Source organism: Corvus kubaryi, unplaced genomic scaffold (genome assembly GCF_017639235.1).
Source record: "Corvus kubaryi isolate FWS band 111438036 unplaced genomic scaffold, C.kubaryi_AGA036_p1.0 37398, whole genome shotgun sequence".
NCBI classification, from domain to species: domain Eukaryota; kingdom Metazoa; phylum Chordata; class Aves; order Passeriformes; family Corvidae; genus Corvus; species Corvus kubaryi.
This window is the reverse complement of record NW_024581137.1, coordinates 23,912,910-23,925,186: the sequence shown is the minus strand read 5'-3', so window position 1 is coordinate 23,925,186 and position 12,277 is coordinate 23,912,910. Positions and strand designations below refer to the sequence as shown.

Below are 12,277 nucleotides of genomic sequence, written 5' to 3'. Positions count from 1 at the left end.
GAAGAAAATCTGCCTGTCTGTCCTTTGACAAGGCTTCAAAGCAGGTTTGGTTTTGTTCTGTTGTAAACCTGAATAGTGAGATTTCTGGCTGCATCTATTGCAATTTTAATTTTAAAAAGAAAGATTTTAAGGTGTTTTATTCTTCTTTAAATATTTAGTGACACCATCAATGTGAAGACAGTTTGAAAGGCTCTTTAGGTTCTCTATTATTCAACTATGTTTACAGTTACATGAGGGAAAATTGCAAGATCTCCTTCCCAACCTCAGCTTGAAAATTGCATGGAATGGAGCGAGCTAAGTTTATCCTAATGTAAAATAACACACAGCACACCAGGGAAGCATAGAAAATTTAAATACTGCTTTATTTGAAGACAAATAGTGTCCTAAAGAGACTGGGATACCAGGTTGGAAAGAGTTGCAAGAAACCTTCAAGTCCTGCAAGCAGGGACAGTCGTCTTTCCCTGTTAGGAAAGTTCAGTTGTGAGATGAGCTGTAGAATTTGAAAATTTTAGTCACATTTGTAACTAACCTTCCCCAGGGAAAGGAAACCAAAACACTCCTGTGATCTTGCTGAGCTCTAGACTGCTGAACAACTGAACAAAATGCTCTTTGCATGGCTGCCATTTCAGACTGTTTTTCTCTCAGTAGGTCTGAGAGGGAGCACAGATCAGGCTGGGGGCCTGGGTGACATTCACAATGCTCAGCCAGGCATTTCCTTCTCTTGTTAAGCAGTAAAATGAAGGGATTTTGTGATAAGACTTATAGATTCTCATAAATACAGTAACAGGATAGTTTCCTAAGAACAGCCAGTTGTTTCGTTGTTTAAAATTAATGCACAGTGATACCTTTGCCCTTAACATTTGAAAACATACAGATATTATAGTGAGAGGACTCCAGAAAAAGCAAAAAGCTAATGCTATCAGCTAACAAGGAGGCCTGTGCCATGTCTCTTCTCATTTCATAGTCTGATTGGAAAGAACCCACAAAGATCATTGAAGTCCAACCCCTGGCCCTGCACATGATCATCCCAGGGATCACACCACATTCCCAAGAGCATTTAACGCCTTGGATTTCAGTCTGTAAAGTCTGGAGCCCCATGTTTTATAAATTCTCATCTTGTCTGATTCAGAGTCACAGCTACACACTTCTATACAACAAAATGTTTTCCATCCCAATCAGAATTCTTCTCCAACTGTCCTGCCAGCTTCTGCAGCATTTTAAAGAGGATTATAAGGAAATCATCACAAATCACTGAGACTACTGCAAGAAGCAATAACCACTGATCTTGGATTTAAGGATTTGTATGAATTGGCTTGACCAACTTTAAGAATTTAAATACTTACTTTTTCGTGATATTAATATCAATTTTGCCGAGTTTAAATTCAGATCTATGGAAATTGCGTTAGAAGTTTAAACTACTTATGAAGAGATTAATAAAGGCCCTTCTCTCCAACATCTAGTTAGTCTGATTGCAACAGGACTGGATTATCAGAAATTACTGTCAGCGGGAATCAATGCTTTTTAACCAAAAGTGTGATAGCATTTCTTTTGTGGATACATACCATCGGCAGAGGCCCAGGGCAAAGTTGTGGGAGATGAGGAAGATCCTCCTGCTGCTCCTCCAGCTGTAGCCAGGGAAGCCCATGGAGGTCCCTCGCCCACCCTGTGGTACATGGAGCCAAAGAGCATGACCTCCAGTTCTCCAGAACTGCTGCTTCCATAAACACCGTTTTTATTTAGGTTTCAGTTTTAAAAGATGTGAACTTCACTGATCCAAACATGGAACTGAGTAGTATGGGCTCCCTGCAGACTGTTAAAAATGTTCCCTGATAGAGACAGACTTCTCACAAGTAAATGCCAGCCAGTTCTTTGGGCAGTATTCACTGCCACTTCCCATGTTTCTACACTCTGATCCTCTCACCCAGTTGTTGCAGGATCAGCAACAGAAAGGTCACCACACTTTTTTCTGCAAAAGAGAAGCTGAGTTACCCAAACCCTTGTGTTATCCCCAACCAACTGCATTTAATGAACCTTCTCTCATTTTTTTTTGTATAGTAGATAGATATAAATAGAGCATGTTATTCTGGATTACTACAGCAGTTGTTGTCTTTAAATGGGTACAATCTGGGCAAGACAGGAAGGCTAATGCCTCTCAAAACCAGAATTAATTGGGTTGGAGAATCTGTAAACATTATCTCAGTCTCCTTTTTAGTCATCTTCCCTACAGTTTAGGTAACATCTTTGGGATCTTTAGTGCTCCTTTTAACATCTTTGTAGAGGTATTAATTTTTACATATTAACTTGTTTTTCAACTAAACATTTGTTAATTCTCTAGCCTGGTAGCCAAAACCAGAATATAGACAAGTCAGAATTTTAAACAAAATAAATGACCAGAAAAAACCCCCCAAACAATTGCAACCAATCTAAGTTTAAAAGGTGCCTATAATAAAAGCTCTGACTGTTCCACATACATTTATACAACTATTTTGGAGACACCTAAGCATGGGAAGGTGATAAAAAGTTACAGGAGGAAATACAAAGCAAAGTCAATATTTTATATGGAATTACAAGAAAAATCTCGATTGCAGTAGGGTTACTCTCAGGGGGAGACAGACTGATTCTTCATCTCATCAGCATCCAGCATTTATCCTGCAACATGACACTCTAAAAGTAACAGCTCAACCTATGAGGTTAATACTGACTTGGCATTTTCTCCTGCAGAACATTTATCCTGAGAACGGAAAACCCATAAAACATCCCAGAAGTCAGAGTACACAGAAAACTGAGCAGAGCCAGCTGTCCTCATTCCTTAAGTTCACTTGACTATTTTCCCCCCCCCAGAACAAAAAGGGTTTCTTTGATTGTAATATATTGCTTCAGTAGTCCAGCCAAGGCTCACTGCTCTCCCTTGCTGAAAATCCAAGAGATTGTTTGGATGAGGGCTGTAAGAGTAACTGTGCAATATTCATCTGTATACAATCAGGAGAATTTCTTTTAGAAAAATGGAGGTTCCAACATAATTTTCTGGAAATGGACAGGCCTCCAACTGAGGTATGAACATTTTTCTTTAAACTCCCCACCAGACACCATCATCATTTTTTGCTTTTCAGAAACAAGGAACCTGCTGTTCCTTGACCACTCATTAAGGAAGTGGTCTCTGAGCACAGTAGCATGGTCTTTAAACAAATCACGTTCCATTTTTGGAATTAGACCATATTATAGCAATAGTCTCAATTACCACTTACAAGGCACAATTACTGTCCTACCCATACTGCCAGGTAGTAATAGTTTTGGGGGTTTATTTAACAAATACATGCAAATTGCAATGTACAGGCTCACTGAAAACACTGCAATGATGAGATACGTGAGCTACACAAATCATGTAACTCTGAATTCCTAACTGGACTTGAGAATTCGTAATTAGAAAAGACAGATATTTAGCTAAAAAAAGTTCACAAAACCTAACTTAAAATAATGTAATTTAATGCAGTGGGAAACTTTTCTTCCTCAAGAGGTGAGTAGCAATGAAATGAAAGGCACGATTTCTGACTGATATAAGGAAACAAACATGTTAAACAGCACTGTTTTCTGCATGTCCCTGTATTCCATACCCAAATCTTCCACTTTTAAGCAAACCAATGCCATCTGAGCTTTTCCTCCTCTGTCACCCAGGCACGCAGTGGACGTGAACAGCTCGGCCACTACTGCAATTTTTCCAGTAAGACAGGAGTGTCCCCTGCTATAATCTGTGTCCTGTGGCTACGGACAGCACACAGAGATAACAGGTCATCTCAAAGTCAGACAGAGGTCAGCATAGATAATAAAGGCCTATTAATATCATCCTTTCACACTGCTTTAGAATCAACATCAGAGAGTTTCATGAACAGAAACATGCAGCTGTTACCTTTTAAATAACAGACACACCACTTGGTGTTCTCATCAGGTTTCCCACAGGCATTTGAGGAAAAAATGGGTCCATGTTGCTTCAGCCTTTGAATTTAAATGGTTGCAGTGAATCCCGAGACAGGGCAATGTGGATCTTGTGAGTGCTGCCTGTGTGCCTGGCTGAGGCACGAACATCACTCCCACAGAGACGCATACGTGAGAGATTCAGAGGGAAGAGAGCACAGAAATCACGACCTCCCTGAAGTTCTCTAACTCTGCTCACAGATAAACAATGAACACAGGCACAAATGGTTAAGAAAGCAATATTTGTAAGGAAGCCTAAAGGAATAATGATGTAACATTTAAAATTACTTTAAGTAGCTCACCTTCACTTTAGAATTAAAATGCTGGCAAAGCCTTCATGAAGATGTTATAATAGAGTCCAACAGTTCGACAAGAGACCTTGTCATTAATTCTTAGTACATACAGATAAATTATTCATTAGTAGAACTCACAATTGGGTTTTTATTATACTCTGTAAAATATACAGGAATCTTGAAGTACTGAAAGAGTGCAGGTAAATACAGTATTCAAGCAGTCACTATTTCTATGTACATGCTCATTAATTCTTCAAAAACCCCACAAAATTATCAAATAGATCAAAATATTGTCCCATGTATCCACACTTTGTTCAGAAAAGCAGCTGTTAATTTACAATATCAAAGATTTCCAGTTTCAAAATACAAAAAAAGGATAAAAATGAAATTGGAATCAGCTTGTAGTAATTTATTGGTACTTTGCCAGGACATGCAAGGATTCCTTGCATGTACATAAACAAATTCACTTGAAAAGTAACAGTTATAGTTAAAGCAGAACCAAATAAAGTAAATTCATATTTAACAGACAAAACTTCAGCTTACTTATGTCAGTTTTTCATTCTTCAGGCAATTAAAAAAACCACAGTAGTCTGTTATAAATTAACAAAAATATTTGGGCAAGTCTGAACTACATTACAGGGACCTGTTTCTGCTGTTTATTTTCTAAATGGAGCACAACAAAGATACACAGCTCTTCCCACAGACCAGACACTGTACTTTTTTCTCTAATAGGGAAATATACTTTTAAATTCACCTCCCCTCCTCCCTCCCCCCTTTGTAAATCTGGGATTTAAAAAAAAAAAAAGGTGACAGTGATATACAATTTTAATCTTACACACAAATTTATGATGTAAGGAAGTAGATAAATTACTGAAAAAATCTTTCAGTCACAACAGGGTTATCAAGACATTTCAATTCAATTTTTTATGCAGTTTCATAGTTTCCAAGTTATTTGTGTATTTTTAAATTAAGAAAAGTTCAATCCAAAACCCAAAAGTTAAGAAAAAAAATCTGTAACTGTGCAACAATTACTTCTTCCCTCCCACAATTCCCGCCCCTTGCTTCCCTTGTTTATTACACTGTACATTTTTCACCCTGACTTCACCTTGTTAGCTGGTTTAATTTTAGTACTATAAAAGTATGACAGATCATTTTCATTTCACCTAAAAGAAAACGAAAATAAAACTTAAAAGCACATCTGCTTTCTTTCATGGTACATTTAATAGTGTCGGAAGGCTTTCAGATGATTAAAAAAAAATAAAATTCAACATTTAAACCCAAATCTAAGCTTCTTTTCCGGAAGTAATTAAGGTTTGGTTGAAATAACTTCTCAAATAACCTATTCCAGTTTTCACAAAAACGTATTTAATTAAAAAAATCTTTAAGTTATTTGGTCCTTTGGCAATTTGCAGCACAAACAATGCCTACTGTACCAAACTCATTTATTGCCTTCAAAATGGTTTTAGGTTTATTGAGAGTATTTGAATCTAGCATCCTTTGTCTTGCACAATAGTGTTATTCATTTACACCAAATTGGGTGCCCAGTCTGCAGGAATCACTCCCGGCACCAGAAACAGAATGGTAGAATACAGTTAAATAAAACAGTTTTGACATTCTTTTTTTTTTTTTTTTTGCCATGGATTCCAAGTACTTATTCAAGAATTTATGCTTCTTCTGCAAAATATGCTCTTAAAAATCTTCCTAGAGTCTCACAGATCTTTTTTTTATATGCAACCACAATAAAAAACATCTTCTCAAAGGTGTGTCCTCTTTCTGTATTCAAACAGCAACAGCCTTCTGATAACACAAGTCTGACCTTCCAGCGTGAGGGTTCACTCAGACCTACAAAAAGTATCTTCTAATAGGTCTCAGAATCTGAGTCATTGAGCTCGTCTTCTTCTGTGTAGGGGTAGCCACCTTCCCTGCCAATGTTGTTGAAAGTACAGTAGGAGCTGTGGTCACTCCTCATGATTGGCAAGGAATCGAAGGTGACAGTTTTAGAGGTGTTGGTGTAATGATTAATGGCATTGAAGGTGAGGGAGGGCAATGTGCTGCTCGATGAAACAGGCATCATGGTGGCCAGGATGAGAGCCAGGCAATCGGCCACGTCCTTGTTGGGCGCGCAGGCCAACGCCGGCGTGTAACCTAGAAATCAAGAGAAAACAAAACCTGCATTTAAAATAAAGGCACTGTACAAATTTCTCCAAGTTCATACAATCTTTCAGCTGCAAAAGCATTTTACACTGCTTAGTTCCACACTGTTTGAAAAATTAAAAAAAATGAAATAAATGCATTATCAATTAGTATTTTTAAACTTCTGGCTACAAAAACAATTGAAATTAATGGGCTTTGCAAAAAAGATGTAATTGTTTTGTTAAGCACAGCCAAACACTCTTTCTCACTCAGCCAGTGAGAAAAGCCCAGATCTGGAAATGGTGAGGAAGTCACCTGGCTGAAGCGAGACAACTAACAGCAGCCGACAGTAATAGGTGATGGTATTTACTAAAGAGCTACTGCAGAAACTACAGCTCAAATGTTTCTTCATCCAGAGGCTCCACCACAGCTGTTCATCACACACAGTTACTTTAGTAACACTGTGCTATCTCAGTAACAAGCTGGCTAAAGGATCAGGGCCAGCTAATTGAAAAAGCAGAGTATAAAGTTCAATTAACCTATACTGTATTACAATATTTAATAATATAAATTATAAAGCCAATGCCTAACTTTTATTTCAGGGTATTGATTAAGAAATCCAGAGAAGTTTGAGGAAATGCTAGCTGGGTTAGCAGGCTAGGACTTGCAGAGACACCTCTTGGTTGCCCAGCTTGTCCAACCAAACTTCTGCCAGGCATTGCTGCTGTGACAACACCCAAATGCAGGTCTCGGGCTGTGGAATGATTTGAAGTCAGGTCACGTAGCTGTGACATCTCTTCTGGGTTTCTGTGGCTCTAATAATCCTCCAACATTGTTCCTTCTGCAGCTTACCATTCTCTGTGTACTTGCCTCTATTCATTCAATGTCAAGTAAAATGCTTCAAATTCTCCTCAGCGGAGATACGTGCATTGCTCCTGTCTCAGGCTTAACCATTCGCACGGCGCCTGAGGGCGAGTTCTGGCACAGGTCTTGGTGCACCTACAGCACCAAGGGACTGCACTTGGTGGTGCCACTGGCAGCTCTAAAAGCAGGGCAGTCTCCTAAGTACAACCACAGACCACAGCTAATTCTGCTGCCAAGAGCAGGACAAGTTCCCCCTCCCTGGCTCCACTCGGCAGTGTTTGCCCAGGTCACCCTGCGCAGCACCTCTCACTGCGTGGGACAGAAATGCCCACAGTGAGCTCAAAAGGAAGACTCATATTCAGGTACATTTGGGAGTCTGAAGTCCCACACTACCCCCAGTCCACAGCTTAAAGGTGTACAACATCCAAGTAAAAAGTACATGAGTAATTTTAAATAATAGATGGCTTTAACGCAAAGTGCGTGATAGATTTCTATCCAGACCTTAGGAAGGCAGAGAAAACAGGCAATGCTCATTCTACCAGCAAGTGTTTTAACTACCAAGGAATCATCTTTATTGTAGAAGTAGGTCCAGATCAAGTTTTAGGATAGAGCCCAGGAGCAGTTACTGTATTGTACAATTGCACATAAGTATTAAACCAGTAAGCACATTATGGAAAATAACTGTAGCTAGAAATTAAGAAAACAGCAAGCAGGGGACAGTCTTGCAGTTGAACTATTACTTGCTCAGGACAGACCTTGTGCTTGATGCTTCGAACAGAGCAAGACAAGAGTCCCTGCCCAAGGGAGCACACAATCCAAGGAAACACAGATAATTCAAGCACAGAACGCACCAGCTGACCATGCGATAGGGCCGTACAGAAGTGCAGCGCAGCAGATGTTTTCATTGTTAGTAAGGTACCACAGCACTTAAACAGCTCAGAGTTAACAGTGACAGTCTGCAGAAGAGATACATTTTGAGAGGATTCAGAAGCAAGGGCCAGAGCTTGCCACACCTGGATCATGACTGCATTTCAGGCATGTAAGGCAGAACAGAGGCTCAGAACTGATACTCAGATGCACACCATTTAATATCTACAGTTGCTGGAGGTTGTATGAAGGTAAGATGACACACAAAATAAGTTTATTCAAGCTGGTCATATTCAACACCATTTCTTTCACTAATGTGACTTGATAAAAGTTCAAAGAAGAAAAACAAGCAGGCATCTGCTATTTTTAAGGCGTTTGTTCATTTGTTTGCCCCCTTCCCCCTCCCCCTTTTAAAGACTTCTAGGGTCTTAAATACTCATGTTCCTTCTGGAACAGAGCAATTCAGTTCATAAAAAAAAAAGGTCAATGTAAGGATTAAACAAAATACTTGCTTCTGTTAAAAGTTCTCTGTTCTCTAAAAACTGTGTTTGTAATTAATATACAATTGTTGGTCTCGAGCTCCTGGCTTTCATAAGCAGGAATGAAGTATCACAGTTTTATTCTTGCCTTAGACATAGCAAGATGAAGTAACTGCTTACACCATGAAAGACTGACATCTGTGTCCTCCACCATATTAACTTACATTAACTCCACTATATCAATTCAAATTTGTAAGAACAAATTGTAATTTTATGTCACTTAACTGCAGAGTGATAATTCGTAAGTTAGAGAAACAAAAGATATAAATACTTGATATTTCCTTTGAAGATGATGTTGGTAAATGAACTGACTCCATTGAAATACTCTTCACTCAGCTCCCTGTAATGGTCCCCACAATATGCACTTGTACCTGCATAAGCCTTCACACAACAGTAACAACAAAATATTTACTATCTTCATTTGTAAGTGGGGCAATAGAAGCAGAGTGAGGTGGGGCAGCCTCCTTGCACAACAGAAAAATAGAATCTGCGTGATGGACACTGACTTAAGGCTGGGGCTCCCCCTGCCCAAATGCAGAGCTGCTTCTTCCCTGAGGCTTGAAAGTTTCAAGGAAGGCGTCTACAGGAGAATCAGAAGGTTGTTAATGTTGTCAGTGCAATGAGAGTTCTCAAGATCAACTGAATGAAGTGTTAACACTGGGAAAGAGATGAGAGTCTGAGGCACAATTTATCTTGTAAGCACTTACAGAAAAATTCCTTCCAGAAAACTGGACATCTCCAATATAAACTAAAATACAACTTAAATAGTCAGGAAAAAAAACACTACAAAACAAACAAAAAAAAATTGAAAAGTTGGTTGAGTGACAAAATAAAACTTCATATGGTGTCAAATGAAAGAAAAAGCCAGTAATTTATTTTAAGACAGGCAAATTTACATTAAGAATGTCCAATTCAACAGAATTTTTGTAGATGAAGGTGATGGCAGTTTCATCATGACTGGTGTGGAAATATGGGAAAACAACTGAAATCTGAGTAAGAACTGAGACAGAGCTGAGAATGAACCCTCAACACAACTGCTTTGGGGAAGTATACTAGAGAGTTAATTTGCTGCAGTTTCAGCTGCATTTAATTTTTTAAGAACCAAGAGGATTAAATTTTTTCTACAGACACTAGTTCTTAAACAAAAACGATCTCACCACAATAAGAGATGCTCTATAACAAAACCAGTATGACTTCAAATCTAGAGTTTTAAAAATCTTATAAACTATATAAACTGAAATGCAGGTAACTGGACTGATGCTGGTTTTTTTTGAAAGCTCATGTTTTTCAAAAATGATCTATAGCTCAGAGAGAGCAGCAGAGGACTCAATTTATACAGCTATAGATACAAATAGAGACTGCTTGCAAAAAGTCAATGTAGCTTTTACAGAAAGGGACAAATTCAAAGACAAAAAGTTGATCATTGCTCCGTAACAGCTGAGGCTCTGCTGGTTACATGTTCCATATATCAAGACAGACTTCCCTGTAAAACACTAGAACTTTCTAAAACTAAAACTAAACTGCTGTATCATCTAATTCTGTATGAAATGCTAATCTTGTGTGGCAGATCACTGAATTTATCTGGACTATGATAAAGTAAGATCAGTATTGTGACCCAAAATATTCCAGTGCCTATTTCTCCAGTCAGAAAAAGAATTCATTGTGAATATCCTCAAGGCTGCTTAAAATTTTGTAAACAAAGCAATTGCTATTAGAAAGAACCACAGTGAGGAAAAATATTAGATAGCGCTCAGTGTTACTTTAAAATTTAAAATATGAGCAGAATTTAAAAAAAGATTTTTACATCCCCAGGCTGCCAGGGTACTTTGACACGAATGTGTTTCCTAATGTTTTCCTTTGTTATGTCAAAGATCCATCCTAACAAGGGACTGGTGGGCTGCCTATGAGAAGGCAAATGTCTCCAGTCAGCATACATGTGATGAGAAACAAAAATAAAAAAGATATGTTTTCCAATCTTTTCATTTTAGGGAGTTGCTTTTAGTACTTACTCTTGTGCCCTGTTTTAGGCAAGGAATGATCTTTAAGTCACCCATGTCACTTTAAGCAGTGTAATTTGAGAAACACATAGAGAAAGTCACAGTGAACATCAAGAGAGGAAAAACTTTCCAAAGTGGAAATAGAATTAGAATTATTAATTAGGCACATCACTTTTGGAGTTAAAAAACAACACAACAAACCCAAAGAAACAAAGCCAAAAAGCAAACAATCCAAGGCCATTCCCTCACCCCTCCCCAAATCCCAGCTACTGCTTTCACGGCGTGAGAGACGGAGCCTTACACTTTTAAAGGCACAGCTTCTAAGAACCACAGACGTTTTACATGAAAATATGCAGATTCGTCAGTAAATCTAATTTTCTTTTGTTCTTACAAGGTGCAGGATTTATTCTTGTAATAAAGCAGTTACTTCTTCTTACTTCCATGTGCCAAAAAACTCTGAAGAGCCAGAAGCTTGAGAAAAGTAACTGAGAGCTGTAAATCATACTAGCTTTTAAAAGCTAACACTGATATACCTACTGTGACAAAACGAATAGCAATTCAATCTAGCTTCTTAACAGCTGAAAGTTATATTTTACTTTGAGCATTATGTTTTTCTGACCATTTTTGGTATGCCAAAGCTACTGCATTTATAGGTGCATCATAAAACTACTTTTATAGTGCATCATAAAACTACAAATGCAAACCAAACATTTCTGTGCCGTGACCTGCATCATTCTTAAAGCTTTCACTCTCTCTACACTTCTGCTGCTTTGCTAAAAGGGTTCACCGCCAACGCCTTTTTTTCTGAGGGCGACCTACTGGAAGGCTCATCTGAAGTTTCCACAGTTATTGCTTTTCAGGGAGTTGAGTTTAGAACCACAGTTCCTTACAGGGAAACAAAGTTAGATTTTTCTTACCATTTTCATCTACAGCAAGTACACTTGCTCCCTTCCCTAAAAGCTCTTGAACTACAACCGTTAGTCCATTTCGAGCAGCAACATGCAGAGGTCTGTGAAGACAAGCAAACTCATATATAAACCTTAGAACAAGTCAGTAAGTACGACAGGTAGCTTGCATCTAGTTAAATGTAATACTTATATTTCTATGTTATTTATACATTATATAAATACTGTAGATGTAATAACTAAGATAGGAAACTCAGCAAATCTCTTGTCTTATTGCAAAGACACTCTACAATACCAATTGTGAACTTTCTTCTTTCCATGGCAGCACACAGTGACGAAGCAGCTGCTAGTAAAGATGTGCATGCTTATGGACTTTATCATGTTAAAAAGTCAGAAACAGTTGGCACCCTACTGTTGATAAATCCCCCACTCAACTGATGTAACAGATACTGTCACATCTGAGAGATACTGCATCTCACTGCCATCAGTCACTGCAGCTCTAACAGCAGAATGGCAGTAGTTTGCTACTGCATGTAAATGCTCATAAGAAATGCAGAAGCACTTTATCAATCTGCCTTCTAGAAACCACCCTATTCCACTGTGATTAGAGATGAAAAAATATCTCACAGTATAACGCATGAAGCAAGAAACGCAGTTTACTTTTCAAAGCCTCAAACTACTAGGCATATATCAATTTTGTGTTGACTTGC

At 38.3% G+C, this 12,277-nt stretch overlaps 1 protein-coding gene across 5 annotated transcripts in view; it reads right to left on the bottom strand.

Moving 5' to 3' along the window:
- Positions 1-4,390: 4,390 nt before the first annotated feature.
- The window catches only part of ANKRD28 (ankyrin repeat domain 28), a 119,026-nt gene continuing 111,139 nt past the window's right edge, over positions 4,391-12,277 (bottom strand). For 3 of the 5 annotated variants that reach the window (XM_042043501.1, XM_042043500.1, XM_042043499.1), the window contains 2 exons: positions 11,580-11,671; positions 4,391-6,407 (listed from right to left, as the gene is read on the bottom strand). In XM_042043501.1, the coding sequence (XP_041899435.1) occupies positions 6,121-6,407; positions 11,580-11,671 (379 nt within the window). In that variant the 3' untranslated portion in view covers positions 4,391-6,120. Of the gene's footprint in view, positions 6,408-8,110; positions 8,216-11,579; positions 11,672-12,277 lie in introns of all 5 variants that reach the window. The other 2 variants (XR_006018544.1, XM_042043502.1) reach the window with 2 other exon arrangements.